This window comes from Anomaloglossus baeobatrachus, chromosome 10, assembly GCF_048569485.1.
Source record: "Anomaloglossus baeobatrachus isolate aAnoBae1 chromosome 10, aAnoBae1.hap1, whole genome shotgun sequence".
Classification (NCBI taxonomy): Eukaryota; Metazoa; Chordata; class Amphibia; order Anura; family Aromobatidae; genus Anomaloglossus; species Anomaloglossus baeobatrachus.
In genome coordinates, this window is record NC_134362.1 from 57,599,740 (window position 1) to 57,626,149 (window position 26,410).

The following is a 26,410-nucleotide window of genomic DNA, read 5'->3' on the forward strand; positions in this document are numbered from 1 at the left end:
AGGAGTCCTCTGAGTAGTTTAAGTCTTTGTTGGTGCAATCTAGTCGTCCTGTCCTTAATTAACATTTAGGACCCATCAAGAGGTTTCTAAGTAGTCTTTTTTTTCTTTTTAAGACCACCTGAGCTCAGCCTAAGTAATGAAATTCATGTGTAGCTGTTCTCATTAGCTGGTTTGGTTTTAGTGACCCATTCTCTACAACATTGTCCTTCTGATATATTGGTCGAAGAGTATGAGTTACGTAAAAAAAAAGTGATTTGTAACTTTAATTCTCTCAAAAGACCTTTGCATTACGGGCAATATCCATAGCTGGAGGAATGCATGGTATAGGATTTGACAGCTGAGTACTAAGTTCAATGTCTTAGGATCTCTTTCATATGGCTGTCCCATCCAGCTGTGTGCAGTATAGGAGAGAAAGGACATCAGACGGTGTCGTACCCTGCTTTTGGAGTGAATCTGTCACCCAGATTTCACAATACAAACTGCACTCATTGTTATATCAATCTTATTGACCTGATGAGCAGTGATTGGCGGACTTGCAGATAACCAGGACTGGCAGTTCTAACCAGGTTAAAAAACAAACAAAAAAACCCCAAAACCTCACTGTTTCAGCCTGGGATTGATCCTGGTTATCTGGGTGGATGCCAGTCCCCATATAAGTTTATGGGGACCAGAATCCGGCTATTAAAAATGGTCTGATGTAATCCACAAGAGATTCCATGACTCTTCCAGCTCTGCTACAACTGTATTCACAGCAAGCACCATAGAACATGACTGCTTGCTGTGAGCTGCAGTTAGAGACTGAGTGAGCCATGCGATTAGCGGTGATGTCACTCAGGCTATTTGCAGTCACAGGTGGAGGACCATGGGAACCTCCAACTGACCTCAAATCACTTGAGTGATGTCACCATTGATCACGTGGCTCACTCATTCTCTGCCTGAAGCTCACACAGCAGGCATTAATGTTCTATGGCGCTTGCTGTGAATTCAGATGTAGCAGAGCTGAAGGCATCGTGTGATCTGTGTGGATTACATCAGACCTGCAAAGGCGTTTTTAGGTTTAATAAAGTGGTGAAAGAGGGTGCTCTTTTTGTCTTTTTTTTTTTTTTTTTTTTTTATTTCAAATGAAAGGATTTTTTTTGTTCTTTTTTACGTTTACTTACAGATTAGTGATGGGGTGGTTTCATAGACTCCTCCCATTACTAATCTATGGCTTGGTGGCACCTGTGGGTTATTAACCCCTTATTATCCCGATTTTCACCGCACCTGGGCAATATCTGGAAGAGATGGGTAAAGCGCCAGGCTTCTTGCAACTAACAGATGCGACAATCCCAGGTGGCTGCAGGCTGCTATTTTTAGGCTGGGGAGCCAATAAGCATGGGTCTCCCCAGCCTGAGAATACCAGCCCCCATTTGTTAGGCTTTATTATGGCGGGGTATCAAAATTGGGGCAGGAAAGGGGGGGGGGGACTACGTTTTGTTTTTTTTTCTTTTTAATTAATTTAAAGATTATTAAAAAAAAACAAACCACATGCGGTTCTTATTTTGATACACAGCCAAGTTAAGTGCATAGCTGGGGGCTGCAGCCTGTAGCTGGATGCTTTATCTGTGCTGGTTATCATAATATGGGGAGACCCTATGCCAATTGTTTTTATGTATTTTTACACCACTATAGACCCGCAGACAGCGCCTGTGATTGGTTGCAGTCATAAGCTTCCCCATCCTGTGTGACAACGTCTGACTGCAACCAATCAAAGATGCTGGCATTGCCGGTGGGCGGGGAAAGCTATGCATATGGATGACGGTAATGAGCGGCCCCAGTAGTGAATGATCAACCACGGCAGCAGTTACAGCCACGCCAGAGCCTCTCTAAGTATGAAGTGCTTGCTTCATTCTTATTTTCTTTACTCTTCCATTTATTTATCTTTATTTCCAGAATGCTGGAGTCGGATCATTAGTCGGAATCTCCTGAGAATTCTGGGCTCGGGCCCGGCAATCGGGTACATTTGAAACTGCGCGTATCTGGACTTTTACAGTCTGGGTCTGCCCATCACTACTGATGAGGCTTGAGACAATCCACATAAGAGTAATCATTTTTTGAAAGTTCCCGAGCAGTAAAATGCTTATTCTTAGAATTCTGCAGCCATGTTGACATGGATTTTCAAAGTATGTACACCGTCTATTCAGGACTAAGAAGTATGTTTCTTGGTCTTGATGGGACTGGTGTACTTGCTTTGAAAATGCAAGTCAGAATGGCTGCACAATCCTGAAATTTAAAATGAGAATTTTAATGTTAAGGAGTTTTTAAAATTTTAAATAGCTATTCTTGTATGGATTGCTTCACACCTCATCAGGTCAGAGATCTACATAACCATGTATGCAAAGATCTCTACTATGTGCTAGTTAAGAAGCCAGGTCTCATCTGATAAAATCAATTGTCATTTGTTGCAACTGAACCAACCTTGCTGATAATTCAGATTGGAATGCATACTAATACGCTGCAGGTGGAAGGTTATCAAATTTAAGGAGGTATCGGGTCAGGTGTGTGGGCAAAGTTGAGGGAAGTGGTATGTGGGCACAAAATGGGACTAACCTATATGAGCACTTGAAGTCACTAGGGGGGACCTAGGTGTCATCTAAAAAAGATGTCTGGTTCCACTATGTGTCTCCCAGGGAATGGAGTACTCAGTCCCGGGCGGTTTGCAACTGGGGAATGTCACTTTGGTGGCTGTTGCCCAGTCCCATGCCATGGGTGCTTTTTAATGGGGAGTATGTACAGAAGAGATTAAAGTCATTGATATGCCACCTGTGGGTTGCGGTTAATATGGTTGAACCGCCACTGATGGGTGGGTTATTCCTAGGGCTGAGGGCTGGTGGTAATGGCAGCTGTGGTGGTAGGCCCTCCGCAGGTAGGGCTGATCCCGGGGAGATGTATGGTGGAGACGTTTGCAGAAGAAGGGAGGCCACACTGTGATTGTAGTTAAGTCTCTACTCACTCTTGACCCTCGGACGGCTTGTTCAGGTCCCTGTAGTTCCAGTGCCAGTCTGAGGACTCTGTTGCTCTGTCCCTAGCACCCTCAGTGTGGTTGGGTCCCCGTAACTTGTAGCGGTTTGGGGCCCGACTGTACTTTTTGTGGCAGTCTCCTTGTCTGTACGGTGGGCAGTGTGGACCCTGTAGAGCTGGTCTGTGTCCCGAACCCTGATCATTGTTTTACTGCTGGTGCCCCCGGATCTGTGGGTCAGTGAGGTCCGTGAAGGTCCCTTCACTGTTCAGGTAATTGCCAGGCTGCATGAAGCTGGCACCTGACCTAGGGCCCTGTGCTCTGGTCCCAGTGGTGCGCGGGTGTACCGACCCTGGCGACCACTCTCCTGTGCCCCCGGGTCACTGTTACACGACCCAGCTCTAGGCACCTCTGCTCACCTCTACTCTTCAACTCCTGACTAACTACTGGGACAGGGACTCCCACCAGGCTGTCTAGTCCCCTGGTCTAGCTCCGCCCTCTAGGTGGCCCTTCCCTTGTGTCTGACTAGCCAATTACCCCTGGTGTGGAGTGAAAACTGGGATTTTAGTGTCAGTGTTACTGGCACTGGTGTACCAGGTCCCTGGGGGTAGGCCCTGCATCTTGAGGAGGATGCAGTATATAGTAGTGCCCTGAGTGGCTCAGATCAAAAAAGTCCGTGGAGCCTCTGTTAGGAGTCTCGACACAGAAACTAGCCAGATATGGCTGCTTTCACGCTACGTTTTTTTAGCATGCGTCATGAACGTTTTTTGCTGCAAAAGCGGATCCTGTTTTTGCAGAGAAAAACGCATGCAAACGCATGTAATGTTACTGGATCCTGTCACTTGAAGTTTATGGGCGGGCATTAGAGTCATGTGATCGGGAGTGAGAGGAACTGAACGCGAGACTGGGAGCCGGCATCTGGCAGCTGCGGTAAGCTGTAATCAAGGTAAATATCGGGTAACTAAGTGAAGTGCTTTGCTTGAATACCCGATATTTACCTTGGTTACGAGCGTTTGCAGCTGCTAGGAGCCGGCTCCCTGCACACGTAACCAAGGTAAACATCTGGTAACTAAGAAGAGCGTAGCTTGGTTACCCGATTATCTACCTTGGTTACGAGCGTCTGCCGCTCTCAGGCGGAGGGGGAGTGAGTGAGGGAGGGAGGGGGAGAGAGGGAGAGAGAGACTGATCACGACAGGCTGGTTTCTGGGCATAGTCGGTAGAGCAAGCAGGATCCTGTCTATCAGCATACCAGCGTTCACATGCGTTCACATGCGTTTGCGTGCTGTTTAGTCAGGATCCAGCAATTTGCAGTATTTAAACGCAGCTCAAAAAACGCTACAAGTAGCGTTTTTGAAAAAAGTTAAACTACAAGTCGCAGGATCTTCACTATAACGCACGCAAACGCATGTGAACGCATGTTGACGCGAGTCCATTGCAAATGCATTGAAATGAAAATGCATTTGCACTGGATCCGTTTTTGCGTTAAAAAAACGTAGTGTGACAGCAGCCCCTCCGGGAAGGACCTAGCCAAGGAGTGACTCTTTTTAGGAGACCACCATATTACGTGGCCCTTTTAGTCATTATCCAACTCTTTGACAAGTTTAAAGATATGACCAGGGGAATACCTAATAGAGGCTCCACGGACTTTTTTGATTTTGAATATTTCCCAGTGGGCAATGCACCTAGGATTTCACTGTGTTGAGCGCCTTTGCTGGCTGCCGCAGTGGTTTCTCTGCCTGGTCTCCCCGAGATCAGTGATTTTGTCTTGTTGGTCTACTAGGCATTGCTCCCACCTGGCAGAATCCTACTCCACACTGAGGGGCAATACCCTGAAACAGCTGTCTGTGGATGGGTACCTGGCCTTGGTTATTCCCCTTGTCATATCTTTAAACTTGTTATAGAGTTGGATATTGACTAAAAGGACCACTTAATCTGGTGGTTATAGTGGTCTCCTAAAAATAGCCACTCCTTGGCTAGGTCCTTCCCAGAGGGATATCTGGCTAGTTTCTGTGTCGAGACTCCTAACAGAGGCTCCACGGACTTTTTTGATTTGCATATATTTCCCAGGGGGCAATGCACCTAGGATTTCACTGTGTTGAGCGCCTTTGCTGGCTGCCGGCAGTGTTTTCTCTGGCTGGTCTCCCCGAGATCAGTGATTTTGTCCGGAGTGGCTCAGAGGCACAACAATAAAACCTTACATTTTCTTCTCCTGTACTTGAATAAAGTTTTTTTTAAAGTGCATCAAGATTTTTATCTATTTTTTTTTTTTATAAAAAACATGCTTAGATGTGACAGCATAAAGTTACCGGTTCGAAGCCCGAAGCTGTACTACTGACAGAATTTGATAACATGTCATGTTTTTCGTTTGTTAGATGCAGTTTTGCAGATAGACCTTCTTTTTACATAAACAATATCTTTCCATGAGCTTATATTATTCTTGGCATAAACTCACAGGGGTCGAATATGGTAATGGATTTTCTGGATGTAAAAAAATACCTGGATTTTTACAATTACACGTGTTGTGTTTTTTATGAAATCTCATCCAAACGCTACAGAGAAAATTTGCAGCAGAGAACGCCGGCGCAAAATCTGCGGCAAGGTGGGACTGCTGCAAACTCCACATCAGCAGTGGTTCCCATTTAGGCTACAGATATTTGCATTGTCTAGAGCAGGGGACTCAAACACGCGGCCCGCGGGCCGCATGCGGCCCTTCAGGTGGCTTCTTGCGGCCCGCAGGCCCGTGGACCTGGTAAAGATGGCGACCGGTGCAGGGGCCGCAGCCGCCAGTTATTTATTTCAGCCTACAGTTTTGTCTTTGCCGCGCACAGTGAAGTTCTTGCTGCAGAACGCAATAACAGCCGCCTGCCAATCAGAGGCAAGCACCTGCTGCATATGACCGCAGATGATTGCCTGTGATTGGCCAGTGGCTGTTGTGCAGTGAGAACCGCTCTGCACGCGCTGGCAGAAAGTTCAGCGATGACAGCAGCTGTGATCATTACCGGGTCCACGTGCCTGCGTGCCGCTGACAGCAGGTGAGAAGAATGTTTTCGTGTGTGTGTGTGTGTGTGTGTGTGTGTGTGTGTGTGGTTCTGTTGCTGGCTGAGGCTGTGTGTGTGTGTGTGTGTGTGTGTGGTAGCTGAGGCTTCACAGAGTCCACGTGCCTGCATGCCGCTCACATCAGGTGAGAAGAATGTTTTCGTGTGTGTGTTTCTGTTGCTGGCTGAGGCTGCACAGTGTGTGTGTGTGTGTCTGTGTCTGTGTTAGCTGAGGCTGCACAGGGTGGGGGGGGGTGTGTGTTAGCTGAGGCTGCACAGGGTGGGGGGGGTGTGTGTTAGCTGAGGCTGCACAGGGTGGGGGGGGGTGTGTGTTAGCTGAGGCTGCACAGGGTGGGGGGGGGTGTGTGTTAGCTGAGGCTGCACAGGGTGGGGGGGGGTGTGTGTTAGCTGAGGCTGCACAGGGTGGGGGGGGGTGTGTGTTAGCTGAGGCTGCACAGGGTGGGGGGGGTGTGTGTTAGCTGAGGCTGCACAGGGTGGGGGGGTGTGTGTTAGCTGAGGCTGCACAGGGTGGGGGGGGTGTGTGTTAGCTGAGGCTGCACAGGATGGGGGGGGTGTGTGTTAGCTGAGGCTGCACAGGGTGGGGGGGTGTGTGTTAGCTGAGGCTGCACAGGGTGGGGGGGGTGTGTGTTAGCTGAGGCTGCACAGGGTGGGGGGGGTGTGTGTTAGCTGAGGCTGCACAGGGTGGGGGGGGTGTGTGTTAGCTGAGGCTGCACAGGGTGGGGGGGGGTGTGTGTTAGCTGAGGCTGCACAGGGTGGGGGGGTGTGTGTTAGCTGAGGCTGCACAGGGTGGGGGGGGGGGTGTGTTAGCTGAGGCTGCACAGGGTGGGGGGGGTGTGTGTTAGCTGAGGCTGCACAGGGTGGGGGGTGTGTGTGTTAGCTGAGGCTGCACAGGGTGGGGGGGGTGTGTGTGTGTGTGTGTGTGTGTGTGTTAGCTGAGGCTGGGGCACATTGCTACAAGGGGACAAGGATGCACACATTTTTAAAGAATGGGAAACAAGATGGGGCACATTACTACAAGATGTTGGCCAAAATTACTATGCGGTGGTTATTATAAAACTGTATTGCTTACAAAAAGGGGAAAAAATGTAAAAAAAAGTGTGTATGTATGTAGATATATTTATATATATATACACACACACACACACACACACACACACACACACACACACACACACACACACAAAAAGTACACATTTGTTATAATGGACAAATGAAAAATGTTCAAAAACAGTGATTCAAGGGTGTATAGAAAGAAAAAATGGTACCACTACCAATGTCACTTTGTCCTGAAAGGAATGTGGCCCCTCAAATTATTTTTTTCCTGTGTGCGGCCCATACACCCGGCCGAGTTTGAGACCCCTGGTCTAGAGTAATATCTGCTGAAAACCTATGGCACTTCTGCAGCAAAAGCCACACAATTTGATGTCTTTTTTTTTTTTAGTCCTGCTTTAACTGCAGGTCCGTTCACCATCCCTATAGACCAGGGGTCCTAGTGGTTCAATCTATATTATTAGCCCCTTTTAATCTGGTAAATGTCAGAACCACAAAGCAGTAGGTAACATCTGGCTAAATAAAGTGAAGTTTTTGTTGAAGGTCTACAAATATAAAAGCGACTCTCCACTGTTCTGACACTTCCACGGGTTAGATCATAAAACATTTTAATGCTAGGGGTGAAACGTCCGCCTCACATTGGATGGACTGGTTTGAGCCCGGCCTGGACCTTTTCAGTGGCCGTAAGGTGCTCAATATAAATTTCAGGATCTTAGATGTTGTGTAACAAAATATCACAAAAATCCTCATGCCTTTTAATTAAAAGTGGTGTCCTTCATTTTTGTCTTTTTTTTTTTTTTTTTTTTTTTTAATCTGCCAACTATTCCTTAACTTTTGTATCCTCCTTTTTTTCAGGTAGCGGTGGTAAAAATGAAAGGAAGTGGCAAGATTTTTGCCATGAAAATTCTACATAAATGGGAGATGCTGAAACGAGCGGAGGCAAGTGTTGTTTTGTTTGTTTTTTTTTTTTTTTTTTGTTTGAATATTGAATAAATGCTTGTGTAATGCTTGTGTAAATACAAGGGGCTGCTGATAAGTCCTTGGCTTTCTGATCTTTTTTTTTTATTTTTTGCTTCTATGGTAATTAATGTTACATCACATGAAAGCCTTGTGTCTAATATCTTTTCAAAATGTTTGTTGCTTATGGCAACAGTGTTCTACGCACGCAGGAAAACAAAATCGCTGAGTCTAATGCGATATTCACAGCAACTGAGAGCAGAGGAGAGATAAAATTCTTGTTTCTGTAAGGAAAGTCCGTGAAGGATATTCATGGTGATATGTCGCAGACATTGGGGGATCAATGGCCTTCATATTCCATAGGTAAGAACTGGGTTGCCATATTTTAAATGGGCCACTTCTGCTCCAATGATGAGGAACGTCCTGGACGACTGCGAGTGGTTGTTGTTCTATAGATCGTCGATGCTGTGCACAACCTCATACTGGAGGATCAACGAATTTTAGCTAAAGCAATAGCAGACATCATGGGGGTTTCCCGTGAACGTGTTTGTGTCATTATCCATGAACAGTTGGACATGAGGAGGCGATCTGCAAAGGGGGTCCCCAAATGTTTAATAACAGATCAGAGAAGCATGCGAGTGAAAACTTCCTGGTCCATTTGTCAGCGTTTCTGGACTGATAAGACGTTCCTGGATCGACTGGTCACTATGGATGAGACCTGGATTTATTTGTATGACCCTGAAAACAAGGAGCAGTCAAGAGTGGAGGCACAGTGGTTCTCCTCATCCAAAAAAGTTCAGGATGCAAAAATCAGTTACTAAGGTGATGGTGTCTGTGTTCTGGGATAGTGGACTACCTTCAAAGGGGTTCCACCATCAGTCATCACTGCAAGGTATTACATTGAACTTTTGGACCAATTGAAGGCAACTCTGAAGGTCAAAGGGCACGGCAAGCTGTCCAAAGGAATCTTGTTCCTGCCAGACAACTAATTCGCGCTCACTGCACGCACAAGCAACCACGGCAAAATTGGCAGAGCTGGGCTTCCAGCTTGTTGACCACTCACCTTATTCACCAGATCTAGCTCCCTCCAACTATCGTCTGTTTCCAAACCTGAAGAAACACCTCAAGGGCACCAAATTTCACAACATTTCTGATGCCATGGCTGTTACGGATGCCTGGTTTGAGGCACAATGGAAATCCTTTTTTTTGCTAGGCTTACAGAACTTTGAATACCGATGTAAGAAGTGTGATGACATCAGTGGAGAGTATGTGGAAGAAATGTAAAGTTTCATCATCCTATCTCGTTTCTTTCTGGGTAAAGCCAAAGACTTAGCAGCAGCCCCACAGGGATTTGCACATTGTAGAGGAGAAGAGCAGATTGATATATAGTTTTGTATAAAAGGGTCAATATATGATGGGCTGGTTTTTCTTTAAGTTTTTTTTTTTTTCTTTTTCAATATGCCATCCATTGAAACTAGAATGATTTCACAGCACAACAATGATTTTGCTACTGAGGGTAAAACATGTGTTCTTTACTAATTTGAACATGCTGATTCCAAATATGAACTCAGAATTTGCACAGCACGTCCAGATTTTGAGTTATACTTAGAAAAGGCCATACGCCTATTCAGGCATTGTTGAAGGCATTGCACATGCGGTTGGAATGAAAGAGACCTATGCTTCTATGCAGATCATTCTGAAATTGATTAAATATTCAGAACATCAATGGAACATTTGTGCTGACCTCAAAGTTGTTGCACTAGTCCTTGGTTTGCAGTTAGGTTACACTAAGCATATGTGCTTTCTGTGCCTATGGAACAGTCGAGATGACAACAACCATTATAAAATTAAACGGTGGCCCAATAGAGATGAACATAAGATTGGTAAGCACAATGTTCAACACGAATCACTTGTCGATCCACTTTAAAGTTTATCTTCCACCTCTTCACATTAAACTAGGACTAATGAAAAATTTTGTAGTAGCAATGGATCGTCAATGGAATGGATTTAAGTATCTGAAGGAAAAGTTGAGTGCATTGAAAACTGAGGCCAAACTCAAAGCAGGAATCTTTATTGGTCCTGAAATCCACCAACTAATCCATGATGAAATCTTCAAGAAAGAACTCACCCCACTTGAACTAACTGCATGGGATGCATTTATAGTAGTAGTTCAAAACTTCCTTGGAAACGAAAGAGCAGAAAACTATGCTGAACTAATAGACAATATGCTTCAAGCATACGAAATGCATGGTGCCCGAATGTCATTGAAAATGCATTTCCTACATTCACATCTTGACTTCTTTCCTCCAAATATGGGTAATGTCAGTGACGAACATGGTGAGAGATTCCACCAGGACATTTCTACTATGGAAAAAAGATACCCAGGTCGCTTTAACCCCAACATGAAGGGCGATTACTGCTGGTTTTTGCAACGGGCCACTAGGACCACTCACAAGCGCAAAAGCAAGTGCCTGAAGCACTTTTAAAAGTACTCTGCTGAGTTCAAGGCGATTTCTTAAGCTAATATAAGTGATTTTTAAGTTTTTTGGTTTATTTACCTATACTTCTTTTTCAATAAAAATGATAATACATGTTGTGAAACTGTGGGACATAACGATTATGTATCTTTATTAATTGCTTATTTTAATTTTCACAAAAATTGGAATAACTTAATATCCTGACGTGCTACAAAAAAACTAACTTCAGATTTGGATTCAGCGCATTCGATTTAGTATAGCGCACATGGTTTTTGCCAAGTAGCAGACAAAAAGTGTTTATTTGTTGTGCTGTGATTAGAGCAGATAACACTCGTATGTGGAAGTTGAACTTGGGAATGAGAACTACCGTAATCAGTAACTGATTAGAATCTGTGTTTTTGTTTTTTTATTTCTGAGGACAGCTGATAGTGTGCCAGCTCAAACAGGAAATGCAGTCATTATAGAGAGGCAATCAATCACCATGGTTATGCTGGTTTTGCACATCCATGTTTCATTATCGAAGTATAGACCAGTCACAGGTCTCCCTGACCAGAATCCAACAGCTTCATATAGCCCTATGGAACTCTAAAATTTGGGTCAGGAGTAGTGAGTGGGCACGACCATGCACAAGCACTCGCTACTCTTAACAAACAGTTGTATGCGCAGATGGGCGCGACTCCTGTAGCGGGAGTAATAGAAGTCAATGGGGAGCTCAAGCATTTTTCTGGGAAATCTTACAGAAAAATGTTTGAGTTCCCATAGACTTAGGCGGGCTTTGCACGCTGCGACATCGGTAACAATGTGTTACCGATGCTGCAGCGATAGTCCCGTTACCGATGCTGCAGCGATAGTCCCGCCCCCGTCGCATGTGCAATATCTAGTGAAAGCTGCCGTAGCAATTATCGCTACGGCAGTTTCACATGCACATACCTGCTGTGCGACGTCCCTCTGGCCGGCGACCCGCCTCCTTCCTAAGGGGGCGGGTCGTGCGGCGTCAGTGTGACGTCACACGGCAGGTGGCCAATTGAAGTGGAGGGGCGGAGATGAGCAGGATGTAAACATCCCGCCCACCTCCATCCTTCTCGTTGCAGCCGGCGGCAGGTAAGGTGAAGTTCCTCGCTCCTGCGGCTTCACACACAGCGATGTGTGCTGCCGCAGGAGCGAGGAACAACATCGCACCTGTCGCTGCACCGGCATTATGGAAATGCCGGATGTGCGTCACTTTCGATTTGACCCCATCGACATCGCACGTGCAATGTCGCAACGTGCAAAGCCGCCCTTAGATTAATCTAGAGTCAAGCCCATCCTAGCATCCAAATGCTGGTTATGAGGTAAGAGCACCAGAGCATTATTATTATTATTATTATTATTATTATTATTATTATTATTTATTTATAGAGCACCATTAATTCCATGGTGCTGTACATGAGAAGGGGGTTACATACAAAATACGTATACAAGTTACAGTAGACAGACTAGTACAGAGGGAAGAGGGCCCTACCCTTGCGGGCTTACATTCTATAGGATTATGGGGAGGAGACAATAGGTGGGGTGTAGGTCAGGCGGCAGCTCCGCACGGTGGTCGGGCGGCAGCTCCGCACGGTGGTCGGGCGGCAGCTCCGCACGGTGGTCGGGCGGCAGCTCCGCACGGTGGTCGGGCGGCAGCTCCGCACGGTGGTCGGGCGGCAGCTCCGCACGGTGGTCGGGCGGCAGCTCCGCACGGTGGTCGGGCGGCAGCTGCGCACGGTGGTCGGGCGGCAGCTGCGCACGGTGGTCGGGCGGCAGCTGCGCACGGTGGTCGGGCGGCAGCTGCGCACGGTGGTCGGGCGGCAGCGAGTTCATTGTAGATTGTAGGCATTTCTGAACAGGTGCGTTTTCAGGTTCCGTTTCAAGTTTGCAAGAGTAGGGGATAGTCTGACGTGTTGAGGCAGCGAGTTCCAGGAGACTGGGGATGCTCGGGAGAAGTCTTGGAGTCGGTTGTGTGAGGAGCGAATGAGAGAGGAGGAGAGGAGGAGATCTTGGGAGGACCGGAGGTGACGTGTTGGAGTGTAGTGGGAGAGTAGTTCGGAGATGTACGGAGGGGAAAGATTATGCACAGCTTTGTAGGTCAGTGTTAGAAGTTTGAATTGGATACGGTGGAAGATTGGAAGCATGGTAGCATGGTAGTTCTCTTAACTAGTGATGAGCGAGCACTGAGCATGGTAGTGCCCGTTCATTACTAGTTACGAGCACCCAAGCATGGTAGTGCCCGCTCATTACTAGTTACTAGTACTGAGCACCCAAGCATGGTAGTGCCCACTCATCACTAGTTACGAGTACGGAGCATGGTAGTGCCCGTTCATTACTAGTTACGAGCACCGAAGCATGGTAGTGCTCGCTCATCAATAGTTACAAGGACTGGGCACTCGAGCATGGTAGTGCCCGCTCATCACTAGTTACTAGTACCAAGCATTCGAGCATGGTAGTGTCACTAATCAGGAGACAAGCTGACTGGCCTGTACTCAAACTGTGAATGTCCAACGTGTGAAACTAGCCTAAGGTTGTCAGACAAATATTTTGGTGTCGCTCACACATTTAATGTTTATTTTTAAGTTTCCTTTGTCATTAGTACACCAGCTATAGTATTTTCCACCAGTAACAGGTATGTAATAGACTTGCAGCATTTTAGGACACTTTGCCGTCTGCCACTGCTCTGTACGCTCAGTAGCTGCTCTACACGATTCAGCAATTGCCCGTTCCCTTTTTCTACAAATGATGGCGGGTGACTGTTGTTCCTTGATCAGATGCTTTTGAAGTGAAACGGAGAAAGGGAGGATTCCGTTTTTTTGAAGAGACTTTTATGTAGATTATAGACCTGTATATGAATCACTGACATTACATTACTTTTTAGCCTAGGTCATATTAGTGCAGGAAAAACTCATTTGATGGAAGCCAGTAATTCACCACTTCTGAAACACAACCCCCAAATTATAACACATTACATTGGGCTGTAGTAAGAGAAAAGGTTAAATTGGTGTTCAATTAATTTTATATTGATGACCAATCGTTTGGATAGGACACTGATATCTGATGGGTGGGGGGGGGGTTTGACACCCGGCACCCCCCTACTAATGAGCTATTATCAGCTCTTGAACAGAGCACAACTCTACAGCAGATCAGCTCCTATTATAGAGAGCAGATGATCTGCGGACTGTGGCAGCATCTGTTTCACTATTTTTATATTCTACCACTGCCAGAGGCAATAACGGTTGATTGGTGGCGGGTGCAGGGTTTCGGACCCCCACTGATAAGATATTAGTGACCTGTCCTAAAGATGAGTAATCAATATAAAAGTAGTGAATGACCCCTTTAAATCTCGGTAAATGTGAAATAAACTGGTAATGGATGTTTAGTTTTCACCCACTTTAAAGGGGTTGTCATAGCTTCAATAAGCGGTGAAATTGAAAAATCTTGAAAAAGCAATAAATTTGAATTCTTTAATAAAAAAATATTCGGTACAAGCAGATTGCAGACTCTTTGATTTCAAGCCTGCACGCACTGCTCTGAAGCTGGATAGATTGTTTGATTCAGCCAGCCTGTGTCCGTGCACTTTGCCCATGGTGCGGAGGCAAAGCGGTCTCGTCTCTCATCTGACCATGCCAATATTCCAAACTGTAAGTCCCAGAAAACGAAGGCAGACCTGCAGTGCACTCCTAGAACACAAGAGAATGAGGAGTTTTTGTAAGGTGCAAATATAGAAGCGGTTTGATTGATATAGAAAAGTTAAACAAAGGTTGCTGAAACATTTCTGCAATTACATAGATAATACATAATCAATATACACAACATGGTTATATGATTACACAACAACACCTGGAAATGGAATAATAGCATAGAGGACAGCTTTCACAGGTGCAGTTGGTGAGCTTAAACTAGCGCTGTGAATGCACCGCCTCCTACCCGTTCACAGTCGACCCTCCCTGAAGTCAGAAAAGCAGCCATGGCTATATTATGTATCTCAACGGGAAGGGGGGAAAACTGTGAGACATATTACAGTCAGGATGTCAGCACTGGGAAAAGCAAGCCGGTAGGAGAGACTCCTGTGGCGAACCCGACGTATGTTTCTCAGTATTTACGGTGGCTTAATCACTGGTGGATGGATGATTAAGCCACCGTAAACACTGCGAAACGTACGTCGGGTTCTCCACAGGAGCCTCTCCTACCGCCTTGCTTTTCCCAGCGCTAACATCCTGACTGGTAATATGTCTCACAGTTTTCCCCCCTTCCCGTTGAGATACATAATATAGCCATGGCTGCTTTCCTGACTTCAGGGAGGGTCGAGTGTGAACTGGTAGGAGGCGGTGCATTCACAGCGCTAGTTAAAGCTCAACCACTGCACCTTTGAAAGCTGTCCTCTATGCTATTGTTCCCTTTCCAGGTGTTTTTGTGTAATCATATAACCATGTTGGGTATATTGATTATGTGTTATCTATGTATTGCAGAAATGTTTCAGCAACCTTTGCATTTTAACTTTTCTATATCAATAAAACCGCTTTTATATTTGCACCTTACAAAAACTCCTCATTCTCTTGTGTTCTATGTTGTAGATGGAGTTGGTTGTGGGCCCTAAGCTATCACTTGATTGCATGGTTGTACCCACATTACATTAAAATGTGCCATAAGCCTTCTGTTTGGTTTCTGCAATGCACTCCTGTAGAAAGAAAGATGATGCATACCCTTTTAAAGACTAGATTAAACCTCAAAGATAACACTTGAAAGGTGATTCATGCTGCCCAAACTGCGGGCGGCATGAATCGCAGCCAGCTATGTTATTCTCTGAAACACTCCAGCACTTCAGATAAAATGTACTGTGTTAGAGCCCTTCTTCCCTGCATCACTCCAGATCATCGACGAGCCACATTGGAAGAGACCCATCAATCGGCTGTAACAGCGCTGGGAAGGAACAGACGGATCTTAAAGGATATTTTCTCTGAAACGTTGCAGTGTTTAAGAGGATAATATACCTGCCTACAATCGTGCCTCCAGGCTCTGATTTTCTGCCCTTAGTTTGGCATAAATTAAATACAACAGGTTCCCTTTAAAGACTTGGAAACTTTTTCTCCCAACCCTTCTTCTTTTTTTTTTTTTTTTTTTTTTTGTTTGTTTTTTTTTTTAAAAAAGCCCAAACTTTTTTTTTTTTCTCATGACCATAACAAGTTTTTGCTTTTGCAGGATTATTGCCTTATTTGTGGACGCACAATTTATGGTTTTAAATATGTATATATCATGTATTTAGTATCCATGATATCAACATGACACGCCCGCATAGGGGCTTGGGGGTTACTCGTTACCGGGCCGGCTCTGTTCTGCTCGGTGGATGTCACGACCACAGGGCCCGACTCCGTGACCCCGGCGATGTCGTTTTAATAAATGGCTGATGATGGTGGGTGAATATTTACAGGCGAGACGTCGTTACACTACCTGTGGTATGCGGTAAGATAAATGCTGCTGCTGCTGTTCAGTTTCTCCTGCAGTCGGTTGTGATGCAGCATAGTTGGAATCATTCTCCACAGGTAGAGCTGGGCCCCAGGGCTATTGGGAGGAGTAGTCTGTAGTGGTGGGGTGCAGGGCCGGAGGCACAGGGAATAACCGGACGACACAGGGATGCAGTCACAAGGTCTTTACTCAGGAGTTCCAGGTTAGCACATCTATACAAATGCTGCCCTTGGGGTGCTGAGTCCTGCTGTGATGGGCTCTAGCCAATCCCGGATAGTTCAGAGGCACAACCCGGTACACCCTTCTGTGTTCCTTTCATGGTCGTCTTCCTGCGCTGACCTCTCCCGCCTGTCCTGCAACTGCACACACAGAGCCCCGAGCCGGTGTCCGCGGACCCTGTCGGGTGTCTTGAAGCTCTATCTCTTGGCTCTATGTGGTCACCTTTTCACTGGATGTGTGTGGATGTGGCTTCAGCACTTGAAGTAACCTCAGCCTCTGTTTTGCTAGCTGAGTCTTAAAGTTCTCCACTAGTTGAGGGGCCGGTCCCCTTCTGCGGCCAAGTCCCTCTACTCCGGTATGTCGTCTGTGGAAAGAGACCACGGGAGTATGGTGCACTTCCCGTGGGCTCTAGGAATCTTTCTGTCTTGTGCCTCGGTCGAGCTGCTGCAGCTCCAGACCACAGGTCTTTACTCCTCCACTGCTCCTTCCCGACTGGCTCACTTCCCACAGTATATCCCCACTAACTAAACTCCACTGCCCAACAGGCCGCCATAACCCTGGTCTGATGGAGTGTTGCTAAATGAGAGTGTCTGTGTTGTAAACTGGTTTGTGATCACCTTCCTTACCCGGGAATAGGATACTGCACACCTCTGGCTGAGGTGCAGTACCTCTGTGGCGACTGAAGCCTCAGGGGGCGCCACAAACACATGCACAATTTTATAGAGAAAAAGGAATAGCCAGCTCACCAGAAGCGGTTAGATACACATGGACCACGGAGAGCCGCTATGACAAGTGTGAGTAATCCAAAGGAAAAAAAAAGTGAAAATCTAGCTCCAAAAAATAAGAAAATATTTGTCTTTATTGAAGAATTCAAATCTAAATCCATGATGAATGGTTAAAAATGACAGTCTGACCATCATATTGGCGGTCCATAAGGAACTGTGAGCACAGGTAGCGATAGCTACGCGTTTCAGACGCACTTTCAAAGATATACTATACATTTTTTTGGGTGCTGGATTTTCACATTTCTTTTTTGGATAGGGTCAAATTTTCTTTAGATCCTCCGATCTAAAGGGAAAAAACGGTTATACGCTATAGGAAGTAAAATCACCAAAGTTCATCTTTTGGTCCATTTAATGTGCAAAGAACCAAGATGGGCAGCCACAGCAAATTACCACTGAGCTCCTGTTGCACACCGACTAACTCCCTATACCTCGGCCTCCTAGTCCCGGTACAGCAGGGCATGGCAGGAATGGGAGAGTTCATGCAATCTGCAGCTGCACCTGAAGTTTTAGGTTTCTAATAGTTAAAATAAGAGTAACAGACCAAATTGATGTTATAGATTATTGAACACCTTAGCCAGGATCTGGTTTGCTCTCCGTGTATAGGTGTAATAACATTGAATTATGCGTTTCCTGAGGCTGGATTCACCAGGTCCGTAGTGCATTATTAATCCGAGCCCTGCATTGCGAGCGCTGACCTTCCATTCCCCCCAGGTTATGTCAAACTGGAATGCTAAGAAATGTCTCTGTTCTGTTCGCATGTCTGGGATACCTTCCAGAGATCAGACAAGTATAGACTGGCATGTCAACCCACCCTGCACTGCTCCGTGACTGGGGAAGCTCGTGGATGTGCTGTATGGTTTATATGCTTAGAAAAATTTCTGTTCATAATACTTTTTTTTTTTTTTATCTTGTATTACCGGTAACTTTGTGAAAATGTGATAATTTCTAAATCGTTGGAATCCGATGCAACTGCTTTGTGATGGCGCCTGATGATGATGATGATGATGATGATCTTTTAGAGCGAGTGGTGATGTGCGCAACAGTGCAATATAGTAGAATTCTCATGTATATGAAATAATAAAAATTTGTGTGAACCGAACGGGATGAAGGTGTATGGTTTCTAATTGGAACATTAAGGGGGTTAGCCTCATGTCTATTTTTGATATCTGTACACAGTTTTTGGTGGTTCATAAAGATGCCAGTATTGAATTATTATTCTGATTTCTATTATTTCTCCAGACTGCTTGCTTTAGAGAAGAAAGGGATGTTTTGGTGAAATCAGAAACTCAGTGGATTCCCACTTTACATTATGCATTTCATGATGAAAACTACTTGGTAAGAAACTTCTAGGATTCGTTTTAAAACCTATATCCTTAAAGCCACATTACTGGCAAAATATTCTAACCATTCTATTTTGTAACTTGCCTCTATTGGCTATGGCAGGGGTGGGCAACTAATTTTCCTGAGGAGGCCACATGATAGACCGTGACTGGTTTGGAGGTCCGAACTAATAGTCTGAAATGTTATTCTGCTCAATATGAACATATATTAATGTAATATTTTATGTTAATGTTTTTTGTTTTTTTTTTCACTTCATATTAAGCAGCATTAAGTATGCTAACACCCCGCCCCCCCCCCACGACCACTATAGAGTATGAGCCCACACACCACACCCCAGTATACCATATGAGCACTAACATAGCCTCTATATACAGTATGAGCTCCCACACAGCCCTTATATACAGTATGAGCCCTCACATGGCCCCCTATATACCATGAGCCCTCACGTAGCCCCTCTATATACCATGAGCCCTCACGTAGCCCCTCTATATACCATGAGCCCTCACGTAGCCCCCTATATACCATGAGCCCTCACGTAGCCCCCCCTATATACCATGAGCCCTCACGTGGCCCCCTATATACCATGAGCCCTCACATGGCCCCCTATATACCATGAGCCCTCACGTGGCCCCCTATATACCATGAGCCCTCACGTGGCCCCCTATATACCATGAACCCTCACGTGGCCCCCTATATACCATGAGCCCTCACGTGGCCCCCTATATACAGTATGAGCCCTCACGTGGCCTCCTATATACGGTATGAGCCCCCACTTGGCCTCCTATATACAGCATGAGCCCCCACTTGGCCTCCTATATACAGCATGAGCCTCCTACATACATGCAAACATCCCATACACATGGGGGACAACACAAACAAACATATGGTGGTGGAGGAGGGCACTGTGCTGCCCGTGGTCCACTGTTTTCAGCCCTCCGCCTTTCTCAGTCCGTGGGCCGGACTGGAACAGCCACAGGGTCGGCTATGGCCCGCAGGCCACACTTTGCCCAGGCCTGGGCTGTGGTATGCACGGTTCTGCACCTCAATGTTGTCTGCATATTGAGAGATTAGGATTTGTCTGTTGATCTGTGAGCACCTTAAGAATTCTCAGATACAGATGTAGATTTCCTAATTGACATCTCTGATTAAGCTAAAAGACGACCTCCTTGGTCCTGGTGCTTATTTTACAAAAATGACAAACTATATTGATATATGTAAAACATGTTCTAATCCATAATTCATATTTTAAAGTATCTGGTGATGGACTACTATGTTGGAGGAGATCTGCTGACTCTACTTAGCAAGTTTGAGGACCGACTACCGGAAGAAATGGCTCGATTTTACTTGGCCGAAATGGTGTTGGCTATAGATTCAGTGCATCAACTGAACTATGTACACAGGTGAGACAATCCAGAATGTAGCATATGGTTTATTGCTCAGGATAAGCTTCTATATCCATTCATAAACAGATTCCATAGCTATAGTCTACTATAGATCTGAGATTAAATTCTTGTTTGTTTGTTTTTTTATTTTTCAGATCTAAACTACAAAATGTTACTTAGCTGTAGAATTCAACTATTTACAGTATGAAGGAATATATTTGGTCACAAATATTTAAAGGAGTTTATTAGTTTCAATAGCAGTTACTAAAGGCTGACATCTCTCGTTGTGGAGGGATGCATGATATGCCAATGGAAGGAGGCTTGTAAGCCTTGCAGTGCTCGTCTGCAAAATTCAGAGCGGAAGACAACTTTAACTCTAGCGCCACTTATTGAAGTGCCAATCCTAAAAGTCAATATCGACCCTTTAACAAATCTTTCACATTGTCATAGGATAAAAGTCAAATCGGAATCTCTAAGGGGTGCTTCACACACAGCGAGATCGCTGCTGAGTCACTGTTTTTGTGACGCAGCAGTGACCTCATTAGCGATCTCGCTGTGTGTGACACTGAGCAGCGATCTGGCCCCTGCTGTGAAATCGCTGCTCGTTACACACAGCCCTGGTTCGTTTTTTTATTGTTGCTCTCCCGCTGATAAGCACACATCGCTGCGTGTGACAGCGAGAGAGCAACAATCCTGAATGTGCAGGGAGCAGGGAGCCGGCGTCTGACAGCCTGCGGTAAGCTGTAACCAAGGTAACCATCGGGTAACCAAGGTGGTTACCCGATATTTACCTTCGTTACCAGCGTCCGCCGCTCTCGCTGCCAGCGCCAGCTCCTGCTCTCTGCGCATGTGGCTGCAGTACACATTGGGTAATTAACCCGATGTGTACTGTAGCTAGGAGTGCAGGGAGCCAGCGCTAAGCAGTGTGCGCGGCTCCCTGCTCTCTGCACATGTAGCTGCAGTACACATCGGATAATTAACCCGATGTGTACTGTAGCTAGGAGAGCATGGAGCCAGCACTCAGTGTGCGCGGCTCCCTGCTCTCTGCACATGTTGCAGCACAGCGACGCGTGTCGTTATGATCGCTGCTTCGGCTGCTGTGTTTGACAGCTAAGCAGCGATCATAACAGCAACTTACAAGGTCGCTGTTACGTCACAGAAAATGGTGACGTAACAGCGATGTCGCTGTGTTAGTGTGAACCCAGCTAATAATAATAATATATTAGTCATGTGGCGAGACTCCTTAGTGTCGATATTGACTTTTTAAGATTGCTAGTTCTATCGTATGGCACTAGAATTCAAGTCCTCTTCTATGAATTTGTATATTTAACTGTTCCTGAAATCTTTTCCCCATATGTTTTACTTGATGATAATTTGGGCATTGCTCAATTCATATATTATTGAATATTTTTAGTGCTAACAAAAAATAATTTTTTTTTTTTTTTTTTCCTCTTTCTTTCTTTCCCCCCACAGAGATATAAAGCCAGATAATATTCTCATTGACCTGAAAGGCCACATCCGACTTGCTGACTTTGGATCTTGTTTGAAAATGCGGCCAGATGGCATGGTAATTCTACAAAGTCATAGCCATTTTCCACTGTGATATAAACACCCCTAAAGCATATATTGTAATTATAATAAAGTTAATCTCTCTATTTCCAGAGGTCTAAAAATAGTTTCCCCACTTGAAATGTCACCAATAGGCCACCATATAATCTATGGGTCTGGTCCTAAAGATATCCAACAAAGGAATACCCCTTTAAACTTCCCTATCTCCAAGATACTATACCAATATGTAATAGGTGTAATAATAAGAATATTAGTAAATGCCTCCATTTAGAAATGTAGTATAGTTCTCCTGATTAGCTTACCTCATGTGCAGGGCATTACAGCTTAGGTATTAAGCAGATGGGGGTGGTGTAGTGGATGATGTGAAAAGATGTCATTCGTATCGGAGTAAAAAATAAGTGTACACAAGAACACTTTAAATTTTTATAGAAGTGTGTGATACATTTGTGAACTAAGCCCAGTTTGATGTGGAAATATATAAAAGTAGCAACGACCTGATTTTGCACTCTGCCATTGAGGCATTTGGCAGTCTATGCTTCCACCTAGTGTTGAAAACATGGAGCCATAATGTATTACTGACTGTCAAGATCTCCCTCCCGAAGAAAGGTTTTTCAGTAATTTAGTGGCAGCGCAGTGGGCTTTGCAATGATCAGTTTGTCTTGATTCGTTCCTCGACTAAATGCCTTTTCAGATTTCCGACTGCAAGTTTCTATTGCTTACTGATCAGTGGAGACCTTGGTAATTTAGTGATCTTTAAAGCATTCATAAAAAGGTTTTGGTAATACGTACTATGTTCAATGAAAAAAGTCTCCTTTTCTTTATTATTGGGGTGGCCTTGAGTGTTTTTCTACCCACCCCCTTCACAACTTCGCCAGGATTGTTCCCCCTAGTCCCGTCATAAAAGAACTAAACTGTACGTATTATATCCTTCATAATGAAAGAAGACGGTACATACGTAAGAGTATGATACTTTCTCTCACCTCGTTGGGGAACACAGCGCCCTATGGTCTTGTGTCCGACAATGAGGGCTCCAAGAAAGAGAGGGATTTTACAGTGAGTATACAAAAATCCTCTCTTCTCTCTCACTTCATTGGGGGACACAGGACCATAGGGAACTGTCTTCCAGTAAAGGTTTCGAGAAAGAGAGCTTTTACGGTGAGTATGCAAAAATCCTCCCTTTTTCACTTTCATTGTAAGACACAGGACAAAAATCCTCTTTTTCTAATAAACTATTTAATTTGAGCAAATCCCTAGTACCTAAAAATCCCCTTACTATCTTTCCAGGTGGAGTCATCCGTTGCTGTCGGCACCCCAGATTACATTTCACCAGAAATTCTCCAAGCCATGGAGGATGGCAAGGGCAAGTATGGGACAGAGTGTGACTGGTGGTCACTTGGAGTCTCAATGTATGAAATTCTCTTTGGAGAGACTCCTTTCTATGCCGAATCCCTAGTAGAAACTTACGGAAAAATAATGAATCATGAGGTAAAGTTAATATTAATGTTCTTTCATGTACTACTCCATATGTTGCGTATATCATATATGTTTGGATTTTGCCTATTTTTTGGGTAATCTTCCCCATTCTCATTTTTTACACTCTTGGCGCAGGTTCATCTACAGTTCCCATCTGAAATTACAGATGTTTCTGACAATGCAAAGGATCTCATCAGACGCCTTATCTGCCGACAAGCGAATCGGCTCGGAAGAGGTGGTGTTGATGACTTTAAGAAACATCCGTTCTTCACTGGTGTAGAGTGGGAAAATATTCATACAGCTACTCCACCTTACATCCCCGAAGTGGACAGTCCAGCAGACACCTCCAATTTTGATGTGGATGATGAATCTTTAAAACATTCGGTAGGTTATGGTTTAATTTACCTTTTAAAGCTCAGGTGTAGCTACTGTTATCCCTAATAATGCCTCGCTGTCACACTTAAATTTGATACTGTAGGATGAGATGTTTGGTTTTTTGATGGTCCTCTCACTACAAAGTTTTTTTGCGTGGTGTCTGCATTGGAAATTGGGAGATCTATAGGGTCAAAGAATTATGCACCGTATTGTATGACATGTGGCGTATTTCATTAAAAAAAAAAAAGCTGTCTCCATAATTAGGTGCACACCACTCCCCTACTTGCTGGGTGAATAGTGCGCTCCTGATTGACAAATTGGACATGTTCCGTTTATTGTGACGCTTGCCGGAACTGTGCTTGCAACGTTGGAGTGCGCAGAGGCAGCTTTTACCTTTGCAGCTGTGGAGAAGTGCAGCTGCACTAAAGCTAGCCAGATCTAGTGATCCATCCTGCTTCAAAGCAGCGCTTACAAGTTTTTATAAAGGCTGTAAGTGCTGCACTCCTTGCTAGGGAGACAGCGAAGGTGGGTGGTAAACTAGGCAACGAGCAGTAAACTACTAAAGGGAATCTGTTTAGTAGGATAAACCCTCCTAAGCCGCCTAACTGGACATGCACGCCCTAGAATGTTCAATAAAATAATATCTGTGATTTAAAGTCTTATTACCAAGAAATCCCCATTTTGCTTAATTATTTAAATGATCTGTTAAGATTAATAAGCTGGACAGTGATTCCCCTAAGAATCTGCCTTCGGTGCTTTTATTAAATGAAAGGTTGTGTTACCAGAGACATTTAGACCAGGAGAGCAGACTCAGTCATTACATGTCTCACACTGGTCCTCCTTTCATTTCAATAATCTCTGAAGTCAGATTCTCACGGAGATCTATGTCCTATCTATAGGTCTTTAACAGCTCCTTACATATTAAGAAAACCGTGGATTTCTCAGGAATAGGACATCTCATCGTAGGTATCATTTATTTAACTTTCTATAACCATGCTGAAATAGACGGCTTAGAGGAGTGGTTGATCCTATTGACAGATTCCCTTGAAATATGCCTCCACTCTTTAGAATAGAGGAGTTTTAAAAGTGAGCAAATTACAAAGTTGGTTGTTTGTACAACTACTTTGCTATTTTAACCATTATAACTATTAATGATGTTAAGACCTCTTTCAATATTTACGTTTTTGGTTCTTTTAACCATTGTGTGTGTGTGTGTGTGTGTGTGTGTGTGTGTGTGTGTGTGTGTGTGTGTGTGATATTTCTACTTTATATTATTGAATTTCTTTCATTTTATGGTATGTTTAATTCTAGGAAACCTTGCCTCCTAATAATCACAATGGCTTTGCGGCACATCTTCTTCCGTTTGTGGGATTTACATTTACATCTAGCTGGTATGTACAGTAAAATGTCAACTAGCTGTACTTTGGGAAAAAAAAATTAAACCTTGAAATGAAGCTGATTTTGATTTTATACATGTATATCTTTTTTATATACAGTTGTACATTTAACATCTATAATTGGTCACTACCACAGGACCTAATTATTACATATAGGGAACCACCCAATTCATATTAGATAACATAGCAAAAAATTGGTACTAAACCTAATTATTAAAACTATTTATTATAAACCTATAAAATATTATTAAAATTAAAAAGCAAGAAGTCCAATAAGGATGGCTATACCATGTATAATTTCAATATAATAAACATATAATCATATCAGTTCAATGGCAAGCTCAATTATCACCAAAATGAATAAGGGGTTATAAAGGAGAGAAAAAAACTACACATATAAAGAATCTACTCAATTATCAGTGCAAAACAGCGTAGGCAGTCACTAAATGCTAACGCCTAATAAAAATTCACCCCAACTATCGCCAATTAATGGTTATGATAATGGTACTAACCCGTTACTACAGTGGTACAAAGCCTCACGGGTCGTCCCAACGTGCGTTTCACCTTTTCATCAGGAGGCGTTCCCTGATGAAGAGGTGAAACGCGTGTTGGGATGACCTGTGAGGCTTACTATCACTGTATTAACGGGTTAGTACTATTACCATTTATTAATTGGGGATAGTTAAGGTGGATTTTGATTAGGCACTTAGCATTTAGTGACTGCATACGCTGTTTTGCCCTGGCAATTGAGTATATTATTTTTATGTTGTGTAGTTTTTTCTTCTCCTTTTATAACCCCGTATTCATCGTAGTGATAATTGATCTGATATGACTGTAGGTTTATTATATTGAAATTATACGTGGTATAGCCAACCTTATTGGACTTCTTGCTTTTTAATTTCAATAATTTATGTTTATAATATTTTTTAATAATATGGTTTAGTACCACTTTTTTTGCTGTTATGTTAGTTATACATTTAAGTATTATACAAAGTGAGTCCCTGATGACTGCAAAGGCAGAGAGCTTTGATTCATGCAAGTGTCTGAAAACTTGTCTACACTAAGAGCATGTTCACACGTTGCACAGATTTGCGGCTTTTTTTCTCAGGTGTGCAAAACAGTATTGTATTCCAAGGATAATCAATTTATTTTCCAAAATGTCATTCTCATGCTTTTTTTTTTTTTGCGACTTTGGACCTAAATTTGTTTTAAAATTTAAAAAAAATGTCAATTCCTTATGCTTTGCGCACAAACAAAATTGCATGTAATTTCCGCTACAGTTTTCTGGCCTTAACCATTTTTCATGCAGAAGAAAACACATCAAGACAGCTTTACCATACCCTTACACAAAATATGCAGGCTGTTTTGCCTTTACAGTAATACTTATGAAATATGAAGAAAACTCTTTTAATAGTTTTCTCTCTAATTGCTTGTTGTATTTTTCTTGTAAAATTCTACCTGTTCATACTATTTCTATAGCCCATTATCAGACCAAGGTACACTGATTAACGTCGCGGTCAGTAATGGCACAGGAACCAGACAAGGGCAAGAAAAAGACACAATCCAAGGTATTTCTTCTAGGGTCCATTTTTTATTTTCTGAACTGTACAGGATAGGAAACATAAATTTAATGGCCAGATTAAAAATTGCAATATTTGTTAATGTTTTTTTTAAATATAGTTATACACAAATTAAAACACAATTGTTCAATGTTTGGTAATACTCACTAGGTATTTGTAAGGATTATTCAATTGATGTGACTTTTTTTTGTCTCAAATGTGGTTAGATCACAATCTTGGAATTTAATGATGCAAAAACACTGTGTGTGTATGTATGTATGTATGTATGTGTGTGTG

The 26,410-nt window shown here is 43.9% G+C and overlaps 1 protein-coding gene across 2 annotated transcripts in view; it reads left to right on the plus strand.

Annotated features, from left to right (window-relative positions):
- CDC42BPG (CDC42 binding protein kinase gamma) overlaps positions 1–26,410 on the plus strand; it is a 201,474-nt gene that overhangs the window by 89,494 nt on the left and 85,570 nt on the right. For both annotated transcript variants that reach the window (XM_075326797.1, XM_075326798.1), the window contains exons 3-10: positions 7,960–8,043; positions 18,257–18,352; positions 19,610–19,758; positions 21,214–21,307; positions 22,594–22,794; positions 22,918–23,166; positions 24,469–24,548; positions 26,034–26,122. In XM_075326797.1, the coding sequence (XP_075182912.1) occupies positions 7,960–8,043; positions 18,257–18,352; positions 19,610–19,758; positions 21,214–21,307; positions 22,594–22,794; positions 22,918–23,166; positions 24,469–24,548; positions 26,034–26,122 (1,042 nt within the window). The remainder of the gene's footprint in view (positions 1–7,959; positions 8,044–18,256; positions 18,353–19,609; positions 19,759–21,213; positions 21,308–22,593; positions 22,795–22,917; positions 23,167–24,468; positions 24,549–26,033; positions 26,123–26,410) is intronic.